General features: G+C 46.7%; 1 protein-coding gene and 1 long non-coding RNA gene across 3 annotated transcripts in view; both read right to left on the bottom strand.

Moving 5' to 3' along the window:
* Positions 1 to 24,980, bottom strand: part of LOC310671104 — a 51,994-nt gene that overhangs the window by 14,097 nt on the left and 12,917 nt on the right. The gene's annotated exons all lie outside the window — the stretch shown is intronic.
* LOC310670643 (antigen-presenting glycoprotein CD1d-like) lies at positions 278 to 24,962 on the bottom strand. Of its 2 annotated transcripts, none has more exons than XR_014507600.1 (6): positions 24,511 to 24,962; positions 14,993 to 15,271; positions 13,163 to 13,444; positions 10,874 to 11,155; positions 1,430 to 1,631; positions 278 to 961 (listed from the first exon to the last, which is right to left on the bottom strand). XR_014507600.1 is itself a non-coding variant. In XM_083426269.1 (6 exons), the coding sequence occupies exons 1-6, from the start codon at positions 24,830 to 24,832 to the stop codon at positions 1,580 to 1,582; spliced, it is 1,323 nt and encodes a 440-aa protein (XP_083282395.1). In that variant the 5' UTR covers positions 24,833 to 24,962; the 3' UTR covers positions 1,436 to 1,579. The 2 variants fall into 2 exon arrangements, 1 of the variants encoding a protein (XP_083282395.1); XM_083426269.1 differs by lacking the exon at positions 278 to 961 and adding an exon at positions 7,269 to 7,374 and having other exon boundaries at positions 1,436 to 1,631.

Genomic DNA, 24,980 nt, shown 5'->3' with positions numbered 1-24,980 from the left:
ACAGAAAACGCACAACTTGCAGATTTAACATATAGAATAAGAGAGCAAGAAGAACATATGTTTAAAGAAGATTGGAAAGCATTTATTGAATATATGGAAAATAACTGTGTAGAGCTGAAAATGCTGGCAGCATTAAGATAAATTCAACAGAGTAAATAATTTTTGATGGATGTAAAAGTGGAAAATTGATTTGAAATGGTTATAGTAATAGTAGTATACGCAGGGATGTGTGATATGTAAAATGAACCATGGAAAGACAAGAAGTGAAGTCGCTGGATATTTCAAAGTTAGTAAAATGTTTATTTGAAATTGTAAAACAAAAATTGTAATAAAAATTATTATTAAAAAAATACATCTGAATTGTTCACAATGTCAAATATAAATTTGTCGGAAGCTTATAAGCTGCTGCAAAAATTGCAAAACGGCCCTCCGGAAACTGCATCTGCCACAGCAAAACAACAAAATGTCATAAGATAAATTCTTACCTGTAAAATCTATGGTAACATAAGCTCTCATGGACTAGTTAGTTCATAGAAAATACATATTGTATTAGTATTACTACTAATTAATTTGATAGCTGCTTGACATAAGGCAGTTTAAGTGGTTCACAACCAAGTTTTAAAAACTTATACATAAAACATTATATTCCACCACGGGGTGAGAGGCAGGATTCTGCAACCTACAGCAATACTCACATGACACCTCTGCTCGGTTGAATCAAAATCCATCAAATTCCTGGGCGAAGAAAAAAGTCTTAAACTGACCCTGTAACGAAATGTTGGCACCTCACACTGAGCACAAATTCATCAACTTATTTTAAAGCATTTATATACTGCTTTGATGCAATCACATAACCTTAAGTTATAATTTCACCCTTACAGCAAGACTAATTGTGCTGGAAACACAATACTGCCTTATGCCAGGCTTTGACAACCTGGTGCCCTCTGTACTGGTTGGAGTTACAGTGGTGCCCCGCAAGACGAATGCCTCGCAAGACGGAAAACCCGCAAGACGAAAGGGTTTTCCGTTTGCAGAGGCGCTTCGCAAGACGAATTTCCCTATGGGCTTGCTTCGCAAGACGAAAATTAACGAATATTTTCGGGGGGTTTTCCGTTCCAAAACCCCTTTTTCTGAAGCGCTAAGCTGCTAAAAGCATTTTAGCAGCAAAACAGCTAATCCCCTAAGCCTTAAAAAGCCGTTTTTAGCCCTTAAACTGCCAATAGCGCTAATAGCGCTACTCCGCTAATGGGCTTGCTTCGCAAGACGAAAAAACCGCAAGACGAAAAGACTCGCGGAACGGATTCTTTTCGTCTTGCGAGGCACCACTGTAGAATCATAGAATCATAGAGTTGGAAGAGACCACAAGGGCCATCGAGTCCAACCCCCTGCCAAGCAGGAAACACCATCAGAGCACTCCTGACATATGGTTGCTGGGAGTTCGAGTCCAATCACTGCCAACTTCCCTCCAAGGCCCCAAGCAGGCTTTCCTCAGAGTTTGCCACCTCGATAGCTGAAGCATTTCTATGCTGCAGCAAAGAGTGACAGCATCTGTTCTGTTCTGTGAGGTTTTCTTTTTTGCTCAGCTTCCAACTGATGATCTTCCTTCCACTGAGTGGATGTCTTCATAACTCCTGGAACGAGAAGAGAAAATTAAGTGGCTTTTTCCTGGAAAGAAGCACTAGGCTGTTATCCTGACATCACTGAGGTCCAGCTCCGAGGGCCTTCTGGAGGTTCCCTCGCTACGAGAAGCCAAGTTACAGGGAACCAGGCAGAGGGCCTTCTCGGTAGTGGCACCCGCCCTCCCACCAGATGTCAAAGAGAAAAATAACTACCAAACTTTTAGAAGACATCTGAAGGCAGCCCTGTTTAGGGAAGCTTTTAACGTTCAATAGGTTATTTTATTTTAGTGTTTTGTTGGAAGCCGCCCAGACTGGCTGGGGAAACCCAGCCAGATGGGCGGGGTATAAATAATAAATTATTATTATTATGGAAGGCCCTATCCACATGGATAGGATTTTGGCCACGTGTATCTGATAAACGTGTATCTGCCCTCTGCTGACCTCTGTATGCCAAGGATGCTGCTGCTCCTGTTGTTGCTGTTAAGTTTTTTCTGCCGTAAGATAACTTTATACATTGACTGCTCCGTCAAAGAACCATTGCGTGTTGCAGAGGATTCTGGGAAACGTTCTGCAGCATAAAGTCTGTTCATGGAGAGGGAGTTTCCTAAACTGGCCTATTGCCGAGCGTGAACTGAGAGTGCAAAAGAGAAAACTCTTCTGTACAGTGGTACCTTGGTTCTCAAATGCCTTGGTACTTAAACAACTTGGAACCCAAACACTGCAAAACCCGGAAGTAAGTGTTCCAGTTTACAAACTTTTTCTGGAAACTGAACGTGCTCTGTTTTGAGTGTTACGCTTCCGTTTTAAGTGTTACGCTGAGGTCTGTCTATTTTTGCTATTTATTTTGCACTTTTGTTTTTGCGGCTTTTTTGTTTTGTTTTTGTGACTGTGGAACCCAGTTCAGCTACAGATTGATTGATTGATTGATTGTGTGAATGCGGGACATAGTTTATTGCTTTTATTTTATGGATCAATGATCTCGTTAGATAGTAAAATTCATGTTAAATTGCTGTTTTGGCGGTTGTTTATAAAAGCCTGGAACGGATTAATCCATTTTGCATTGCTTTCTATGGGAAAGCGCGCCTTGGCTTTGGAACGCTTTGGTTTTGCAACGGACTTCCGGAACGGATTAAGTTTGAGAACCAAGGTACCACTGTAGTTGCACGTTGCAGAGGGAGCAGAGCAGGTTATCGGTAGTAGTGGTCTAGCTGTGGTTCAGTAGCTGCTTTTGAGCTACCCACCAGGCATCTCGGTGGCATGTGAGAACTTATAGGACACTATTGTTTCAGCATTCCATGGAACACAGTTTGAAATTCAGTTCATCCCACCCACCCCGCTTTTCAAGTTGCATTTCCTGTTCCCACCAGAGGGCAGGGATGTCTGCCAATGCAGATTTCCTGTTTGATTTCCCTGCCCCTTCAGCACCACACACACACACACACACACACACACACACCCTTCCCAGGACGCCTGTTCACGAAGCTGCTATCTGTGCATGGACAATAGTACACTTCAGCTTAAATGTGGCTTATTTTTTCCCCATTCGGATTGATAGCAGTTAGAGGGGAAACACATCAGAAATGTCAAGGTAGATATGGACTGTGGACTGCTGCCTTCAGAACGCAAGTGGAGTGGGGGTGAGGGGATGATTCTGCAGTATACCTGAAGGAGCGTCTCCACCCCCATCGTTCTGCCCGGACGCTGAGGTCCAGCGCCGAGGGCCTTCTGGCGGTTCCCTCGCTGCGAGAAGCCACGTTACAGGGAACCAGGCAGAGGGCCTTCTCAGTAGTGGCGCCCGCCCTGTGGAACGCCCTCCCACCAGATGTCAAAGAGAAAAACAACTACCAGACGTTTAGAAGACGTCTGAAGGTAGCCCTGCTAAGGGAAGCTTTTAATGTTTAATAAAGGTAAAGAGACCCCTGACCGTTTGGTCCAGTCACAGACGACTCTGGGGTTGCGGCGCTCATCTCACTTTATTGGCCGAGGGAGCCGGTGTACAGCTTCCGGGTCATGTGGCCAGCATGACTAAGCTGCTTCTGGTGAACCAGAGCAGCGCACAGAAACGCCGTTTACCTTCCCGCCAGAGCGGTACCTATTTATCTACTTGCACTTTGATGTGCTTTCGAACTGCTAGGTTGGCAGGAGCAAAGACTGAGCTATGGGAGCTCACCCTGTCATGGGGATTCCAACTGCCGACCTTCTGATCGGCAAGTCCTAGGCTCTGTGGTTTAATCCACAGCGCCATAGGTTATTGTATTTTAATATTTTGTTGGAAGCCGCCCAGAGTGGCTGGGGAAACCCAGATGGGCGGGGTATAAATAATATATTATTATTGTTATTAGTGGTAGTAGTAGTAGTATTATATCCAAAATCCAGTGTCTCCTTTCCTCACAATGGCTGGCCAGCTGCTTCGGAGAAAACCACAAATTGCGGGTAAAGGCAACACCACCCCCTCCCCGCTCTGGTATTCACAAGCAAACCTTGATTTCGGCAGTGGCTCCAACTCCCTTTTCTGATTCACTTCTCAAAACAACGCCAATCAGAAATGTACATGCATGAAAGGGGCGTGACCCCCAAGTTTGTGATGAATGAATTTACGGCTCAAACTGCATGAGCTTCAGCTGGTCTAAGCACAGAAATCTTTGAAATAATCTCTGCAAGTTGTAATCTAGAATTTAGCCACCCTGTGCTGTAAAGATTAGCGTTTGCCACCCAATTTTGCCCCTGCCTACTGAAACCAATTAAAATTGGTATAATGTCCTTGGCACACTACATTTTTATCCTGCCTTTCCTTCAAGGAGCTCAAGGCAGCGTCCGTGGTTCTTTTTTACGGGACCGCCTCTCCTGGTATGCCCCGCAGAGGACCTCAAGGTCCATGAATAACCATAGTTTAGAGGTCCCGGGCCCTAAGGAAGTCAGACTATCCTCCACCAGGGCCAGGGCCTTCTCAGTGATGGCTCCGACCTGGTGGAATGCTCTGTCCCATGAGACCAGGGCCCTTCGGGATTTAACCTCCTTCCGTTGGGCCTGTAAGACAGAGCTATTCCGCCTGGCCTTTAATTTGAATTCAGCCTGATCTTTTATCTCCCTTCTCTTCCCTCCCCCTCCCCTTTTATGAAGATTACCCGCTCTGAGACCCCGCAGCTAATTCTCCCCTGGCCTCCTCACTGGCCCAAGTAGGACCAATTCAGCCAGCTAGCCCTGGCGATTATCTAATGCTTATTTGCCCTAAATTGATTTCTGAATTTTGAATTTTATTGTTATTCATGTTTTTATACTGTATTTTATGCTGCTTTTATAATTAAGTGTTTTAAATTTGTTGTTAGCCGCCCTGAGCCCAGTTTTTGAACCGGGAAGGGCGGGGTATAAATAAAAATTTATTATTATGATTTGCCTCCTCCCGTTTTAACCACACAAAAGCCCTGTGAAGTAGGTTAGGCTGAGAGATGACAACTGACCCAAGGTCACCCGAAAACTTCATGGCTGAGCAGGGATTCGAACCCAGTTCTCCTAACACTTTAGGAGGCATGGCTCTTCCCATCGCACTGTAGTTTACCACCACAGAGCTATAATTCCCTGCACCCTGAACTAACTAGACTTCCCAGGATTATTTGGAGGAAGCAGTGAGATTTAAATGCATGGTTCAAACATCCGATACTAACCAGTACAGTACCCACCCCCACAAACACAAAGAGACACACTCAACTTCCTGATTGCAGGAACCCTGGAGTCACAACTCAGCAACCTAAGTAGTGACGTTTCACCATTGAAATTGAGTGCTTGCAATTTGTTATATGGGCAAAGGCCCAGTGATTTGCAACCACATTGGAATGCAGTGCAAACTTACTTGCTCTGTGACCTATTGAGAATCAGGCCAGATTTCTGTCCTCATATTTCTGTTCCCTTATCCTAACCGTGTCTTGGGCGCTTCTTAGTGATGGCTTCGTTGGAGCAGCCAGAAGCTAGATAGCTTTTTACTGAGGGACTGCCCAGCTGCTAATAGTAACTTCAAGGTGAGATTACTGCAATGCGTTATACGTAGGGCTGCCTCTGAAGACGGTTCGGAAACTTCAGCTAGTGCAGAATTCATTAGCCAGGTTGCTCACCAGAGCAAGATGGTTTGAGCATATCACACCGATCCTTGTCCAACTGCACTGGCTACCAATGAGTTTCCAGGCCCAATTCAAAGTGCTGGTTTTGACTTATAAAGCCTTAAACGGCTCAGGACCGCAATACCTCAAGGATGGCCTCTTCCCATATGAACCTACCCGGACCCTGAGATCATCTTCTGAGGCCCTTGTTTGTGTGCCCCCTCCTTGAGAGGTCCGGAGGGTGGCAACACAAGAACAGGGCCTTCTCTGCAGTGGCTCCCCGCCTGTGGAATGCTCTCCCCAGGGAAGTTCGCCTGGCGCCTTCACTACACACCTTTAGGCACCGGGCAAAAATGTTCCTTTTTAACCAGGTCTTTGGTTGACCTGATGGATATCCTATACCCTTTTAAAATGTGGCTCTTTTTTGGGGGGGTGTCATAGGGTTATTGTTCTTATTTTGATTTTGATTTTATATATTGTGATCTTTTCTGTGAACTGCCCTGAGACCTCCGGGTCTAGGGCGGTATATAAATTCAAACAAACAAACAACGGTGTAACTTTCAGATGGCTCTCTGAGTTTGGCTGCTCTTTCATCTGTGCAGCTGATGAGCTACAACTTGGCGGTGTGTGTGTGTGTGTGCGTTATTCTTTCTCTGCCCCCTACCTGCAAATACCAATACCAGCACTAGTTTTGGATCCAAAGTAAAGAGCCAGTGTGTTTACAGTGGCTAGAGTGTGACTAGGGAATTTGGAGAGCCAGGTTCAATTCCCCACTCAGCCATCAATCTCGCTGCTGGTTGACTCTTGGCCACAGCCGCTGCCTCTCAGCCTAACCTACCTCACAGGGTTGTTGTGGGGATTAAATGAGGAGGGGGAAGAACCCATAGCTGTCAACGTTTCCCCTTTTTAAAGGGAAATTCCCTTATTCCGAATAGGATTCCTCGCAAGAAAAGGGAAAAGTTGACAGCTACGGAAGAACCATGTATGCCACCTTCGGCTCCTTGGAGGAAAAGGTGCAGGTATAAATGAAATAAATAAATACATACATACATAAGGTAAAGGTAAAGGTACCCCTGCCCGTACAGGCCAGTCTTGACAGACTCTAGGGTTGTGCGCCCATCTCACTCAAGAGGCCGGGGGCCAGCGCTGTCCGAAGACACTTCCGGGTCACGTGGCCAGCGTGACATCGCTGTTCTGGCGAGCCAGAGCCGCACACGAAAACGCCGTTTACCTTCCCGCTAGTAAGCGGTCCCTATTTATCTACTTGCACCCAGGGGTGCTTTCGAACTGCTAGGTTGGCAGGCGCTGGGACCGAACAGCGGGAGCGCACCCCGCCACGGGGATTCAAACCGCCGACCTTACGATCGGCAAGCCCTAGGCGCTGAGGCTTTAACCCACAGCGCCACCCGCGTCCTACCATACATACATACAATAGGCAAAAAGCAAATATTTCTCCCCCGAATCTCCCCCGAAAGCCTCAGAGCTAGCGATGGCCCCCACTTGCGTCCCGCTCTTTGTAAATCGCAAACATTTGAAAAGGGAATAGAGGAAAACTTACCCACGTCTCCTCTGCCGGCAAATTACTACACCTGCCACAATTGCGACTACAGCTATTAAAGCAACGGCAATCCCTATATATAGGGCAGTCTTGTTTCCTCTGCCGTCTGGGGAACATAGTAGACAAGAAAAGAAAAGGCGACAGGATTAGAGAGAGGAGACCCACAACAAGTCACTCCGATGTCTGCACCCTACAACCAAGCTGAGTCTAACTGAACACAGTCTAGTGTTGAATACCTACTCTGTGGCAGCGTATGCATATGTGGACCTGAGTGAAAACTATCTACAGTATTCCCCTGCTGGCCCAGGGTGAGAACTTCAGTACATAACATTGCCTCTTTGCTATCCTTCCACCAGCAGGTGAAGACTTTCTTGTTCCAGGTCTCCAGCTTGCGTCACAAGTCAATGGCGGTTGCCCTCCGTGGGCAGTGAGGAGGTTCAGGCAGGGGAAAACCTGGATTTATGAGGGCACATCCTGGCAATGTTCCCCAGTGGGGTCTGGGGAGTTCACTGCATCCCGCTGTGACGCTCAAGCCTGTGTCTGCCAACTTGAAAGGCAGAACGGGTGCGACCTGGGAGTGTGTCCCTGCCATGGATGAGCCTTGTGCTGGAATCTGGAATGTTGGTGTCAATCAAGAGATGCTCCTAAACCAACATATGCCAATGGGCTGCAATCAATCAGCTGCCAAAAGGACGGGGCTTGGTTCTTTGAAGGTACAGTGGTACCTTGGTTTTCAAACAGCTTAGTTCACGAACAACTTGGAACCTGAATGCTGCAAAAGGTGTTCCGGTTTTTGAACTTTGTATTGTCGATTTGTGTTATTATTGTTATTATGGTTTTTTGGTGTACATGTCTTTTTAGTTTGGTGTTTGTACTGATTGGAAAAAGTGAATAAAAAAAAACAAGAATGAACGGCTGCCAAATAGATCTGGCAAGAGGCTAATTTTGAGAAAATATTTTGTTTTTAACTGTGTGCAGAGGAAGAACTTTTAATGGTGAAGACTGGACATGTATTCTGTGAGTTATTTATGGCTGCAGCGCAAACTCTAATTGGTGAACAGGGGAAGGAAATGGAATGGGACCTTGTACCATCCAGATAAGCACTGCAATGAACTGAACAATGGAAGAGAATTATAATAATAGTAATAATTTATTATTTATACCCCGCCCATCTGGCTGGGTTTCCCCAGCCACTCTGGGCAGCTTCCAACCGAATATTAAAAACCTCAGAGTCCAGGCTGGATGATGGGGGTGGAGACGCTCCTTCAGGTATACTGAGCCGAGGCTGCTTAGGGCTTTAAAGGTCAGCACCAACACTTTGAACTGTGCTCAGAAATGTACTGGGAGCCAATGTAGGTCTTTCAAGACCGGTGTTATGTGGTCTCGGTGGGCACTCTCAGTCACCTGTCTAGCTGCCGCATTCTGGATTAGTTGCAGTTTCCGGGTCACCTTCAAAGGTAGCCCCACGTAGAGCGCATTGCAGTAGTCCAAGTGGGAGATAACTAGAGCATGCACCACTCTGGCAAGACAGTCTGCGGGCAGGTAGGGAGCTGGTAAACAGCTGCCCTGGACACAGAATTAACCTGCGCCTCCATGGACAGCTGTGAGTCCAAAATGACTCCCAGGCTGAGCACCTGGTCCTTCAGGGGCACAGTTACCCCATTCAGGATCAGGAAGTCCTCCACACCAGCTCGCCAGGTCTGAAACACCATTGTACATGAAGGACTACACACATGAAATGGATTTTATACTTATAAGATGTAACAGAGGCGCTGTTTGTAAAGAGGGACAAGAATTCAGCTGTAATGATGATGTAACTGAGAGTGAAAGATGACAACTGGACACTAAATAAATGATGCAGCTATAGGAGAAAATGATCAACATATGTTTGCAACTAGAGCGGGAAACCTGATTTCAAGAAACTGTATTAAATATAAGTAATTTGGTTGGATTTGTAATAATTTGGAAAATTAATAAAAATAATTTGGGGAAAAATCTTCCTATTCCAACAGGCCTTTGGAATTTAACAGATATTTAAGGAAAGGGCTTTTAATAATGCTGCACTGTTTTTATTTTTTGTGTTTTAATCGATCTGTTTTTCACATTGCTTTAAATATTTTAGAATTTAATTAACCTTTAATGATGACCTTTTCTATGTTTTTAGCTTTCTGCATTTTATTTGTTCTGTTTTAATTTGTGTAAGCTGCCTTACATCCTGGTTTGGGGAAAAGGTGAGATGTAAGTAAATTACAATAATAACAACAGTAATAATTGTTTTCGGTTTTTTGCAAATCACTTTGAGAGGTGGGCTTTGTTTGTTTGTTTGTAATCAAGCGGTGCATGCATTGCATGAACTAAAATATGTAAATAAATTATATGTATGTACTAATCCTCTCTCCAACCACAAATCCCAACCAACTGTGGTGAAACCTTCACTTTGATTGGTTAAAGTTGTTGCTGGGGAGAGCTGAAAATATCTATGAAGTGCATGCAGTAACCAATCATGTTATGTAACCAAACAGCAGAAATAGCGCTTCGAATTTCATAATCGTCCTAGCGAGGTTCAAGAGTCAACAAAAAAGGCGAGGTTTCTGCAATTGTCTGCCCACTGAAAGGCTCGAGATACTGTAATCTTTGCAGGCTGGCTCAGTAAACAAGTTGGCTCGGTAGGCAAGATAGGAATTTTCTTTTTCTTTCAAAATAACTTCTCATTTTGGTGAAGTTTCAGCTAACCCCAGAAACAATTTTAACAGAATAAAGACTAGCAAGGGGATATTGTGATAGGAATTTTATGGTCTTAGATATATGGTAATGTTCATAAGTGTACCAACCAAGCACGTACATAGATCAGCACAGGAAGACCAACCTGGAACCATTTTGATTCCCAAACTGAGTAAATGTTTTCTCTGCAAGATCAAAGTGGGAAACCTCCCAATGTCTCTTTCCTCACAAATCCTGTCTTAAGGGCAGATTTAAGATATGAATAGGGTGTGAGCCTGTGACCTGGCCCAGGAACTAAGTATTTATCATTACAAAAGACTAGCCAGGCTCTCCAGGAAATCCAATCAAGTAACCTGCCAGACAGGAGATAAACGACAGGAGAAAAACAACATCCAAAATTTCTGTTTTAGACCGCCTTTTTTGTGATGTAGGTATGATGTATCTGAGGGGTGGTCTTAGGTTACACCCCTTCTGTGATGTATGTATGATGTTTCTGAGGGTGGTCTTGATCTACAGGGTGGGAATTTCAAAAGTCTTCATAAGGCCTTGCACGCCATTGTTCTGGGTTCCTCCTCTCTCCTGCGGGTGACGGGAGCACCCTGTTGCAACAGCTTTAATAAAGATCAGGCTTACTAGCTGTTTTGCTTCTCAATATTCTCTGGTTGGCCTCTGTTATTTTCTCCTACCAATAGGGAACCTATGTAAGGACTCTATATGGGCTCTTGGATACCCCATAAGGGAAAAGGGCAAATTTTGTTTACAACAATGTGGTGTAGGAATTATCGCTGCCATCCCTTGGCATTCAAAAATAAAGCATTAGCTAATGCGTGCCACCCTCTTCCTAACGGAGACGTGCAATATTTTTCTGTACCCAAAGTACCTACCCCAAGGGATGATTTTCACCCCCAGGCTGATGTGCTGCACCCTGCAAGCGTAACTGCGCTCATCCGCTGACTTAATAACCAGAGTACTCCTGATCTGGTAAGTCAGGTCGTGGTTAGGTAGTATCTCGGTGGAGTTGAAGTCTGAGCTGGGCAGCTCTTTGTCATCCTGCAGCCAGGAGACATTGATGGGTCGTGGGTAGAATCCGGTGACTCGGCAAACCAGCAGCAAAGAGTCGGGGGCTGGCGGGGTCTTGTGGGTGAAGACCTGATAGTCTGGCGACACTGAGAGAGCAGAACAGTTCAGAACACAAGTTACATATGCTTACAAAGCCACGCCATGCCATGCTCTCCCCCAAGCCTCCCAGAATCTGAGATGATTTGCACAAGCACTGGGTGTGCGGTGTCAGGAGCCGTCCTACTCTCGAGTAGGACTCTGGTAGAGCCACATGCCTAATTGGCATGTTTTCTCCCTCCTGGTCGATCGTTCGGGAGCTTCAAAAGCTTTCTTCTGCCCAAACATCACAGCGACTGATGCCTTGGAGACATCAGCACACTCAGGGATCCTCAGAGTCTTCGCAGCTTGCGTAACAGACCTCAGCAACTCAGCATTTTGGCTAATCTACTTTATTTACATATAAACACACACAGAGCACTGCAACATAGCTCCCTCTCTCTCTAGCATCAGACAGCAAAGAGAGAGAACAAAGGACAATAGTCCCACTTCACGGAACACAATAACACAGACATCCTGTCTCCGTCACTTCCCACTCTGTGGAATGAAAACCTAAACCGTCATGTGAAAGACAACAATCCCATGACTGCAGACACGGGGAATGAATCTCCAATATGCGGCACCCATTTGAGACTGCTGCGTGCAGTCAGCTTCCTGTCTTCTTGTGTACAGAAGAATCGCAAGGAGACTCAGCTGTGTAGGAGGTTATGCTTTTTATGTGTCGTTACATTTGGGGTCATTTGAGATGGGATGTGCAACACATTTAATACCTATTAAACCAAACTGGTGTGTGTGTGTATGTGTGGTCAAGAATAGGGAAGGTGGCAGTCTCTCTTCCTGTTTCTCCAAACAGGAACAGCCTGCTGGATTAGCCCTGTATCCTGTTCTCACAGTGGCCAACAGATGCCCGTGGGGCAACCCAAAAGCAGGATTTGAGCACAATAGTGCTTTCCGCCTGCCTGGCCTGTGGCTTGAAGCAACTGGGATTCAAAGTCACAGCATTACTTCCTCGGACTGTAGAGGCAGAGCATAGCGAATGGTGCAGGGATTGTTCTTTCACAGAACTAGTTCCAACTATTAGCTTAGAGGCTTCAGAAGAGGCGTGGGGAATCTTGGGACCTGTTTTGCTGGACTACAATTCCCATCAGCCCCAGCTAGCATAACAATGGCAAGTGGTGGTGGGAGATGTAGTTCAGGAACGTCTGGAGAGCCACAGGTTTCCCCACACTTGTTTTAGGACCTCATCAAGGTAACTGAAGTAGCCCTGTTCCAGCTTCTGCTGTAAAGGTAAAAGGTAAGGTCAAGGACCCCTGGACGGTTAAGTCCAGTCAAAGGCGACTGTGGCATTGCGGCGCTCATCTTGCTTTCCGGCATTTGTCCACAGACAGCTTTCCGGGTCATGTGGCCAGCATGACTAAACTGCTTCTGGCCCAACGGGATACCATGATGGAAGCCAGAGCACATAGAAACACTGTTTACATTCCCGCCGCAGTGGTACCTATTTATCTACTTGCACTTTGACATGCTTTTGAACTGCTAGGTTGTCAGGAGCTGGGACAGAGCAACGGGAGCTCACTCCATTGCGGGGATTCAAACTGCCGACCTTCCGATCGGCGAGCCCAAGAGGCTCAGTGGTTTAGACCACAGCGCCACCCATGTCCCTGCCCGTCAGGAGGGCCGAGTGGTCTAAGGCACCAGACTCAAGATTGATTCCTTCCCACCTCTTGGGTGTTCTGGTCTCCGAATGGGGGCGTGGATTCAAATCCCACTTCTGACACATCCTTCTGCTGTGACATGATCTAAGGGCCAAAGTTTAACTCAGATCAAATATGCATGAGCAGCAGGACCAATTGCAGGAGTTCTTGCTCAAAACCACAGAGCTCCTTGAAAGTGGATTATTAGCCCAAGAGTGGGAAGCTTCCAGTCTGTGCAATTGGGAAGAGTAGCGCCTGTGAGTTTTTCCTCATTTATCTCTGGGGGGGAGAACGTGTGCTGCCCTTTGTTGCTTGGAGTAAAAAGAAAAAGGAAGTAAATAAATTGCTAGTTTCCAATCTCACCCTGCCTCTGCACAGCCTCCTTTCCGGTCTCAAGGAAGGTGTTGTGAGCTCTGATGCACCGGTCCAGCAGAAAGACATGTAGAGTTGCAACTGTGCCCTTGTCACCGTTCAGGATCTGTTGAACATAGGCAGCCATCGCATTCTCCTGCAGAGCAACCCAGCTGCTGTTGTCTGCACTGTAGGTGACAATGGATTCCCCTTCTAAGGCAGCGTCGTAGAAGCCCCTCATTGTGCCGTTGGGCGTGGACTCACAAAAGATCAAGGACTGCACAACGAAAGGATCTGAAATGAGTTATTGGGGGTATAAAAGAAATGGAAGGGGAGTCTCTAGAAGATAAAGAGACAGGACCTTTCTCTGCAGCTTTTATTTTTTATGTTATTTTATTGTTTGATAAAACACCGCCCCCAATCCAGTGGTATACAGATATTATGAAGTAAAATGAACAAAACCTTGCAGAGCATTCTGATATGTTACATTCAGCAGAAGGATCTTCCGGCTTAGGATCTGGGGGCTTCCCACCGCAAATTATTCCCTGCTCCCAAAAGACGGGTATGCTAGGTTGGGTGGGAGCTTCTGCTAAAGATGTACAGAAATGGTGGAGCCTCTAAGGCAGAGGTGGTGGGAACTCTCAGCTCTCCCGATGTTACTGCACTCCCAACTCACATGAATTCGACCCCCACATTTGCAGGGATTGGGGTCACCCTGAAAGCCCCTTGCCCTCTCTACCCCCTCAATTCCCATGGATTCCACATAGTGCATTATTAAATTATGGAGTTGGCTCCCACAAAATGGAGTGATGACCACCATGGGTTAAAAAATATATAAATTAAGCAAATCTGTGTTCCCTGAGGCTGATGGGAGTTGTAGTCCAAGGCGCCTTGAGGGCACCGCGTTCCAAAGCCTGCAACAGACCAGGAGCCCATGATACACGGTCAGGCGGCAGAGGAACGAACCCCCATGGCAACTTGCAGGAACGGATAAGACAGGAAAAGGCCTTACCAGCTGCTTTTTATTCAATATTCACAGAGAGAGGCTTGGGAATGCAGCCTCTTGAGGCAACGGCGTTGTCCTGAGTGAGTCATCGCTACGGGTGCTGAGAAGTGCCCTCTGCCTTTGAGCTCTTTGCTCTCCTACTTTCAAGGTTCGCCGGGTTCTGGAATGCTTTCTAAAGACACTGTATCCGTCAGCTGTCTTCCCCCTGGTGCTTCTTCCTCTTCCTCCACTTATTCCCCACTTTCCCCCTCATCTGCCTCTGAGCTGTGATCTCCCTCAAACCTATGTTGTAATTCTGAACTGTCTCCTTCTTCTCTGGAAGGGTCAGGTTGGGGAGGTGGTCTCCACCATTCCTCCTCTGCCCAGTCCCTGACCTAGACATACCCACAATGCTACTCTATACATGGAGAGAGCAGGACCAAACCTGAGAATATGGGGTTGGGGGAAATCAGATAACAGAGGAATCTCCTGCCACACACAGCCCAGTAGAGGTTGAGGGGCCCAAGCCATTGAGATCAGGGGTCAGCAACCTTTTTCAGCCGTGGGCCGGTCCACTGTCCCTCAGACCATGTGGTGGGCTGGATTATAATTTTTAAAAAAATATATGAATGAATTCCTATGCCCCGCCAATAACCCAGAGATGCATTTTACATAAAAGGACACGTTCTACTCATGTAAAAACACGCTGATTCTTGGACTGTCTGCAGGCCAGATTTAGAAGGCGATTGGGCCGCATCCAGCCTCCAGGCCTTAGGTTGCCTACCCCTGATTTAGATGATCTCTCCACCAAGGAGACACAGCACTCCTAGAAGAACAGAACCAGTGGCGATACTTACAGCTGCCTTTGAGAAATGCGACCATTTTGTTGATGGTTTGTACGAAGCCTAGGAAGTAGCCTTTGATAATCTTCAGCAGAAAGTCCCACTCTTCAGGCGTAAGGCCACTTACGCCCCAAGGCTGGAGGAACTTGAACTTCCAGGTGTTGGTATCCAACGTAACTACCGCCACGTCTCCCAGAAAAGTAGTGCCCTCGATGTCAGTGTCACTGGCGTTGTGGAACACCACCGTCTGAAGCAGGCGGAGGGCATGGGGTGTTTCCGGGAGAGGAAGGGAGGCTGGTGGGGGAAGAGTAGATAAATAAAGGCTGGGTGGCTCAGTTGGTTAGAGCATGGTGCTGATGATACTAAGGCCGCGGGTTCGAGCCCCGTATGGGACAGCTGCATATTCCTGCATTGCAGGGGGTTGGACCAGATGACTCTTATGATTCTATGAATAATAAAAAGGTAAAGGGACCCCTGACCATTAGGTCCAGTCGTGACCGACTCTGGGATTGTGGCGCTCATCTCGCTTTATTGGCCGAGGGAGCCGGCATACAGCTTCCAGGTCACGTGGCCAGCATGACTAAGCCGCTTCTGGCGAACCAGAGCAGTGCACGGAAATGCTGTTTACCTTCCCACCGGAGCGGTACCTATTTATCTACTTGTACTTTGACGTGCTTTCGAACTGCTAAGTTGGCAGGAGCTGGGACTGAGCAAATGGAGCTCACCCTGTCACGGGGATTCAAACCGCCGACCTTCTGATCAGCAAGTCCTAGGCTCTGTGGTTTAACCCACAGCGCCACCCGTGTCCTGTCTATGAATAATAGGCAAGAGGAAACATCTAGGTCCCACTCCTGCACCCTTCACAGCAGCTTGACGTAGAAGAAAGAAATCAGGTGGCCAATTGCTCCGGAGGGGCAGGGCTCCTCTGCATTTAATGTTAATAGTTGAGGAGAACATTTCTTTCTTACGTATAATCACAAGAAGGCAAGTCTATCTTCCATAGCCACTGCTCATAAATAAACCTTATCCATCAACCTTCCTGTGTACTGTTAATAAAAAGCTTCCTGTTTGCAGGTTCTGCCTACGTTTCCGAGCCCAATTCAAAGTGTTGCTGCTGACCTTGAAAGCCCTAAACGGCTTTGGTCCTGTATACCTGAAGGAGCATCTCCACCTGCCCTGACACTGAGGTCCAGCGCCGAGCATTTCCCTCACTGCAAGAAGTGAGGTTACAGGGAACCAGACAGAGGGCCTTCTCGGTGGTGGCGCCCACTCTGTGGAACACCCTCTCTTCAGATGTGAAGGAAATAAGCAGCTATCCTATCTTTAAAAGACGTCTGAAGGCAGCTCTGTTTAGGGAAGTTTTTAATATTTAATGCTGTACTGTTTTTAACATTTGATTGGGAGCCACCCAGAGTGGCTGGGGAAACTCAGCCAGATGGGCGGGGTATTAATAATAATAATAATAATAATAATAATAATAACAACTATTATTATTATTTCTCCTGGTGGTTCATGGTTACGGGATTAATGAATAGCCCTCATGCTGATCCCATTGAATAGCTTTCTCTAATTGCTCCAATGGTAGCTTCTGCTCCCAAGAAGGCAGAACTTTGATTAATAATTGCCTTGCATTGTTTTTTCATTTTCATATAATAGCAAAATAACAATATTTTGTTATTGAAAAAGGAGGGGGATGAGAGGGAAGCCTGCATAGCCTCCCTCACCCACCCCATGAGAGAATGAACTTGGATTGAAATTCCCCACTAAAGACAAGCATAATAATATTAATAATAGTAATAGTAATAGTAATAATAATAATAATAATAATAATAGTATTTATACCCCAACCATCTGGCTGGGTTTCCCCAGCCACTCTCACTTTTTGTAATAAGGGAACCGCCAGAAGGCCCTCGGAGCTAGACCTTAGGGACTGGGCTGAATGATGGGGGTGGAGACGCTCCTTCAGGTATTCTGGGCTGAGGCCATTCAGCATCACTAAATAAACATCACTTCTCTTGTCTTTTTGGAGCTCAAGGAAGACCTTCCGCTTCCATCAAGCCTTTTATGTAGAGCTCTTGCCCAGTCTGCATCTACATGGGATTTTTTTTTAAAGAAGTTTTATTATTTTATTGCTTAGTGTTTGCCCCCCTGAGCTCCTTTGAAGCGTTGAGTATAAACTTAAACAATAATAATAATAACAACACCAGCTACTAACAACAGCAAGCAGTACAACAGACAGGACCTGAAAACAGGAAGCTTTAAATTACAAGCACAGGAGCACCAAAATTTTTCAACAGTGCTTTGCTTGCCTGCTCTGCTACTGCCTATATTCCATGTTAGACAGACCAGTGCTGCAACTGTATATTCTTGCTGAAATCCCCAGCAAATATCAAATATGAAAAGGCCCCAACACAGCAAACACTGGACTGAAACCATTTGTCAATACCTTCGGGTGACACCAATTTTAATCTTATTCCAAGAAGACACACTGAAACCAACTGACTTAAAGCAATGGCTCTATTCTGAATATGACTAACAATGGAAATTGCCTATCATCTAGATCAGGGGTTCCCGTACTGTGGTCCACAGACCAACAGTGATCCATGAGCTTTGTCCAGGTGGTCCAATGCATGTCCACATAAAATCTCCCTATCGTTTTTAAACTGTCTTTTATTGTTTCTTTTATTGTAATACAATTAGAATTTGGTGGCTCCTCAGCTTCTAATATTGGGTTTAAAAACAAAACAAAACAAAAATACCCAAGCATTTGAGAGTGATTTAACCTTCCTGACTGGGAATAAGGAAGCTGAAATGCAACCACATCATTTTGGCGACGTTTCCTGTTTTTAAATCAAATGTGACTGCGTTCTTGGCAATCGGCCACTGACATGTATATTTAATTTAATAAGGCTACCGTAACTTTTCCCAACTGGCTCAACAACACTTACATCTTGCACTAGGTCCTGGGTGCCGCTGAAGACTAAATCCAGGGTTGCCACCTTTTCCAACCATTCTAGGGCACAGTTGTTTAGGGTACCTAGAAATTTTGCCTCTTTGTCATGACTGGAAAACGTAGGCAGCCAGTTTGTGTCCCTCACGCCTTGGAACATTTCCTCTTTTGGGAGCTTCCTTGATTTCGTTCCTCTTCTCAAGATCTCACTGAGCATTTTGAACAGAAGCACCCCTAGCACTAAATGACTCTTGGGGCCCAGTATCACCACCCAAAACAATTCTGTGGACAAATCTGCTGCTTTGAGGATGTCTAACTTGCTGAAATCAATGCCCCCTTTGCCATACAGAGCCACACACACACACAGCCCAGTATGTCCTTCCTATTTCCAGAGGCAACAGCGTCTCCGTTCCACCAGGTTAATGCAGAATTACAGCTTTTGTTTGTTGCAAGGCTACGGACAAGAATATATTTGCTCCTATGAGATAATGCACTGCGTGTGTGCACGGAAATGTTTTAAAAGCAAGAAAGGTACCGTATTTTTCGCTCTATAGTACGCACTTTCCCCCCTCCAAAAATTAAGGGAAATGTGTGTGCGTCCTATGGAGCGAATGCAGGCTCCTTGGCTTCAGAGATAGCAATGTGAAGCCTCCAAAGCGCAAAAGGAGCGCTCCCTCTGCGCTCCGGAGGCTTAGTGTTGCTTTCGCTGAAGCCTGGAGAGCGAGAGGGGTCACCAGGCTTCAGGGATAGCTGCCTGAAGCCTTCGGAGCGCAGCACGAGTTCCCACTGCGTTCCGGAGGCTTCAGGTTCCTTTCACTGAAGCCAGGAGAGTCTTTGCGCTGCTCCCCAACCTGGTATTTGAGGCTGGCGGAGAGGGAAAGCAGCGCTTCCCCCCGCCAGCCCCAAAGAGCGGGTCGAAAGGAACCCGAAGCCTCCGGAGCCCAGCGGGAACTCCTGCTGCGCTCCGGAGGCTTCGGGTGAACACACCTTGAACGCACAGAATGCACCTTGTTTTAGAGGGGGAGAACAAGAAAAAAAAACTCCCCCTCTCTGCGCAGCGCCCCTTCAGGAAGGGGCTCCGTTTCTCCTGCCACTTCGCTGAAGGGGCGCTGCACAGGGAGGGGGAGAATTTTTTTTTCTTGTGCTCCCCCTCTAAAACAAGGTTCGTCCTATGGCCGGGTGCGTCCTACAGCGCGAAAAATACGGTAGCATTAAAATCACAGATCACGCCCCAGTAGAAGTTACCCTTAAAGTAGGAGAGGGAACGCAAACCACCCCATCATGCTCCTTCAGTCCCATCCTAACCACAAATAAACAAATTAGAGAGAGTCTCACAAAAACTCTCCAAAACTACTTCAAGGAAAACAATGTAGACAATATAACAACTCCACTCCTATGGGATGCAATGAAAGTGGTCACTAGAGGAGCTTGCATAAAAGAGAAAAAACCTCAAAAGTTAGCAAAACAGAACAAGACATCACGGTCCTCTCATCACGCTACAAACAGGATCTAAAAAACTCCTTAAACTTATAGAACTAAAAAAGGAGAGAACTAGACTCCCTAGAAATGAACAAAACAATGGTCAACATTCTATACTCTAAACAACGCTTCTACAAGTTTGGAGGGGGGAAATTCCAGGCTATTAGCAAACAGGAGATAGGTTATCTGGCTATTATTGCACATCTAAAATTCTTGCATCCGTGCGTTAAAGAGATGTGCTGCGTGAAGTTTATTTAGACCTTGCTTATCTGCAAACCGTGTGAACACCTGTTTTTGGTACCAGCCACCATTTACTGCCACATTACCCGCAATAACGGTTTCGTTTTATTGCAACTTGCAGAAGTGCGGGAGCTGAGACAGAACCCCTCCTATAACCCCTCTGAAGATGGAATAATAGTGCTCGTCTTGTCTCCCTTTGCTGAGCTGACAGAGAGACCAGCCCATTCCTTTCCACTGAACAGTGGTCTGTGATGCCAAAATATCTGTTCTCTACAGATGGCACCAAGTGAAATATCTCCCTGGCACGGAGCAAAACGTTTAGCACCTGCTAACCACATGAAACTGTTGTTAGATAGGCAGGTGCAGAATATGTTTTAAAAGTTGTCAACTCGACCCAGCATTGAGAATGCTGCTTTTCAAAAGACTGACAGTATTGCGGAACCTTAAAAAGACTATAATCATTTCCTTGTGGCACAAAGTTTGTGGTTTATAATACAGTGGTACCTCGGGTTACAGACGCTTCAGGTTACAGACTCCGGTAACCCAGAAATAGTACCTCGGGTTAAGAACTTTGCTTCAGGATGAGAACAGAAATCGTGTGATGGCGGCAGCGGGAGGCCCCATTACCTAAAGTGGTACCTCAGCTTAAGAATGGTTTCAGGTTAAGAACGGACCTCCGGAACAAATTAAGTTCTTAACCTGAGGTACCACTGTACTAACTTGCTCAGGGTTGTTAGAACGGAAAGAAATTCTGAAGAACTCCAAAAGGCTCTCTCCTCCTGAGTGAATGGGTGGGGAAACGGCAAATGCCATTCGTTGTAAACAAGAGTGAATGGGTGGGGAAACGTTGTAAACAAGTGTTAAAAGTGAGGTATGTCAGAGCAAAAATACGAAACTTTACATATATGCTCATGGGGTCTGAACAGCCAGGAAATTAACAGGAACAAGGCTTTGGGTTCATCTTGATGGAGATGTTGCTGTGCCTGTGAAAAAGGAAAATTCCTTGCTAGGGATCATGAAGAAAGGAAATGAAAATAAAACTGCCAATATCCTAAAGCCATTACAGAAATCTTACGTTGTGGCCATATTTAGGAATATAGCATACAATTCTGGTCAGCTCACCTCAAAAGGGTACTGTAGAGTGGGAAAAGGTTCAGAAAAGGGCAACCAAAAGGGATGAAGGTAAGGAACCGTTACGCCTGTGAGGATGGGCGGCAGCCTTTGAAACTTTTTTTTATGTTTAGAGAAAAGGTGACTAAGATGTGACCTGATAAAAGTTGATAAGCTTGGGGGAAAGGGGATGGGGGGGGCATTTTCTCCCTCTTTTGTAACACTACAGCTCGTGGACACCCAGCAAAGCCAAATACTGGAAGATTCAGCACCGATTAAAAAAAAATACTTCACGCACCGCATAATGAAGACGCGAAACTTGCTCCCGCAGGGAGCAGCGATGGTTGTGAACTTAGATGGCTTTAAAAGGGGACTGGGCAAATTATTGGAGGGTAGGTAAAGGTCAAGGACCCCTGGACGGTTAAATCCAGTCAAAGGTGACTATGGGGTTGCGGCGCTCATCTTGCTTTCAGACCGAGGGAGCCGGCGTTTGTCCACAGACAGCTTTCCAGATCATGTGACCAGCAGGACTAAACCGCTTCTGGCACATTGGGACACCGTGATGGAAACCAGAGTGCACGGAAATGCTGTTTACCTTCCTCCTGGAGTGGTACCTATTTATCTACTTGCACTGGCGTGCTTTCAAACTGCTAGGTTGGCAGGAGCTACGACGGAGCAACCGGAACTCACCCCGTCGTGGGGATTCGAACCTGTGCTCAGGTCCCGCTTGCAGGTTTCCCCAGGCATCCGGCCGGCCACTGTGAGAAGAACAGGATGCTGGACAAGATGGGCCATTGCTCTGATCCAGCAGCACCCTTCTTATGTTCTGACAAAGACCCATATTTTATTTATTTAGGTAAATTGCGTCACCATCACCCCAATTTCCCCAGGTTCTCTCCCCCCCTCCACATTTCTACTCAACATCACGCTCCACATTCTAGATAAGCCTCCTTTGTATGATGCTTCCTCGAAGCCAGAGACCACACATGAAAAGCCACCCGTGCTCTGCAGGGTAGGACTCGAACCAATGGCTTCAAGTTACAAGAAAGGAGAATCCGACGAAACATCAGAAAGAATGTTCTGACAGTAAGACCTGTTTGACAGTGGAACAGTCTTCCCTCAGGAGGTTGTGGACTCTCCTTTCTTTGAAGGTTTTTAAGCAGAGGTTGGGTGGCCGTCTGTCATGGATACTTTAGCTGAGATTCCAGCATTGCAGGGGGTTGGACTAGATGACCCGTGGGGTCCCTTCCAACTCTACTTTGGACTTTTTTGGGGGAGGGGGGGGCTTCTTAATATAATTTTTTATTTTCCCCAAATTTCATGAACTTACATTTAGATTAGTTCAAAAATACAAGGATTTCCTGTTCCTCTATGGTTTGGAGAAAATCCAATGACAAGCGAAACCAACTACTTTCAGTTTTCCCCACATCCTCCTTTGAGTCCCAGGAAGGCAACATTGCGGCTACAGAAGAGGAAGCTGATCCCCAGAACCATCTTTCCCACAGGGCTTAGTGGTGCGTGGCGCCAGGGCGCTGGCCTCTCAGGGGCCCCCCAGCGAGTGGGGGAGCTGTGCGGCTTTACAGGTGGCCTCCCCCTTCCCTGCACGCCTGCCAGCTGCGCCCCACCAACTACAGTGGTACCTCGGGTTAAGAACTTACCGTATTTTTTGCTCTATAAGACTCACTTTTTCCCTCCTAAAAAGTAAGGGGAAATGTGCGTGCGTCTTATGGGGCGAATGCAGGCTGCGCAGCTATCCCAGAAGCCAGAACAGCAAGAGGGATCGCTGCTTTCACTGCGCAGCGACCCCTCTTGCTGTTCTGGCTTCTGAGATTCAGAATATTTTTTTTCTTGTTTTCCTCCTCCAAAAACTAGGTGCGTCTTGTGGTCTGGTGCGTCTTATAGAGCTAAAAATACGGTAATTCATTCTGGAGGTCCGTTCTTAACCTGAAACTGTTCTTAACCTGAAGCACCACTTTAGCTAATGGGGCCTCCCACTGCTGCTGTGCCACCACCGCACGATTTCTGTTCTCATCCTGAAGCAAAGTTTTTAACCCGAGGTATTATTTCTGAGTTAGCAGAGTCTGTAACCTGAAGCATCTGTAACCTGAGGTACCACTGTATATGGCTGGCAGGCACACAGCTTCCCTCCCAAGGCTCTGCAGGGATCACTCTCCCGCAGTGGCATGGGGGAGAGTTGTGCCCCCCTGAATGGCTGGCAGTGCGTAGCTACGGCCTCCCCAACACTATCCGTGGTAATTTGGGGACGCTGCGTGGATATCTGCACCCCGGTGCCACATCTGCTAAAGACATCCCTGCTGACCCCAGTGCCCTGAGGCAGGCAGGAGGTGGCTGATTGGCTGACTGAGGTTGGCGGGGGCATTGCCCTATTTGCCCGAATGAACCAGCCTCGGGCAGCTGTGGGTCTGCCACTGTTGCCAACCCAGTATCTGCCACAGGAGTTGGCCCTACTGGAAAGACAGCCCTACTCATTTTGAGAATCTGCATCCAAAGTCTCTTATTGCATTCACTAGGACAGATCGTGAAGCTGAGACTCCAATACTCTGGCCACCTCATGAGAAGAGAAGACTCCCTGGAAAAGACCCTGATGTTGGGAAAGATGGAGGGCACAAGGAGAAGGGGGCGACAGAGGACGAGATGGTTGGACAGTGTTCTCGAAGCTACAAACATGAGTCTGACCAAACTGCGGGAGGCAGTGGAAGACAGGAGTGCCTGGCGTGCTCTGGTCCATGGGGTCACAAAGAGTCGGACATGACTAAACGACAACAAGGGTCCACTTGTGAATCTCCAAAGAAGGCAAACATCAAGACCCCCTAAACCTCCAGTGCTTCTCCTTCCAAACTAAACAGCTCCATGGAGCAAGCACTGCTCCCCAATCAAAAAGGGAGGTGAATGAAATGCTGGCAAGTACAGACAATGATAATTCAGCACTTTAAAAACCGTAATTCACAAAATGGATTTCATTTTACCTTGGCATCCTGGCATCGGCAAGCCAATTATTTATTATTTTATTATTTCTCAAGTTTGTATACCGCCCTTCACCTGTAGATCTCAGGGCGGTTTGCAACATGAAAGCACAAATAAAATCACAAAATACATAACAGAAGCAGGGCCAGATTTAGGTTTGATGAGGCCCTAAGCTATTGAAGGTAATGGTGCCCTTTATATGTCCAGCTGTCCTTTGCCATGCAACCAGTCCATGCAGAATGTAGGCTCCCTATATATAGAAATGAGCAAACCAGTGATATTTTAGGGAGCAGGCTAGCAGGTGGGGCCCATCACTTACATCATAGGAGCCTACACAACACAAAACACTGTTGCTGTATGTAGGATTTATTTTATTTGTTTTTATCTTATATTTTGGAAATGTACATCCAGGTTTTTTCCCCTTTTATTTTTTGGGGGGGCCCCACCCTAAGCTATAGCTTGTTTAGCTTATACTTAAATCCGGCACTGAACAGAAGCAAGAACAAAACAAAACAATAACCTAAACCTTCTACAAACGCACATAAAAAGTTGAAGAGGGAAGTTTTCGCTTAGAGCCTCTCTGGGTAGAGCATTCCACAAATACAATTAACGAGTGCAATGCGATTTTTTTAAAAAAATCATTTGTTTCGGTTTAATCCACAGGTGACAGCACAGAAACACTACTTAAAGGCTGGCATACTATACCAAGCACTCCTTATCTCAAGACAACTATCTCCCAAATTTCATTTAAAAAAGGAAGTTCACATACCTGGGCTGGCTCCGCAGGGCGACGAGGCGAGGAACCCAAACAGCAGCAACACCCAGGCTGGAGATTGCAGGGCTCGCTTCTGGCCCCTTCTCACGTGCATGCTGGAAGCAGGGGCACGCGCGGAAAGCGAAAGTAGCTCGCTTTCCCTCCTCCCGCAGGGGAGATGCCTATTCCGCAAGGAAGAACCCACGGAGCGACGGCGGAACTCCAGGACACGGTCTCGCCCTCCCTGCGCCGGGATCGCATTTCTGCATGCAAAGCGGGCGCTCCCGGGCGACTTTCCCACGCCGGTTCCGTCCGCGCATCCTTGCACCTGCCTCATTTCCCCGATGGGTGCCCTGCCACCCAGGGGCGGAGAAAGCAATCCGAGCCGCAGCAGCACCAGCTGCAGTTTTCCTGGGCTCCTGTGCTCGCTCGCCCTCTGCAGCCACTAGGGGAGGCCGTCTCGGGACGCGGCGGAGACGACGGCG

This window comes from Podarcis tiliguerta, assembly GCF_965153285.1.
Source record: "Podarcis tiliguerta genome assembly, chromosome: 2".
Lineage (NCBI taxonomy): Eukaryota > Metazoa > Chordata > Lepidosauria > Squamata > Lacertidae > Podarcis > Podarcis tiliguerta.
This window is presented reverse-complemented; position numbering and strand designations above follow the sequence as displayed.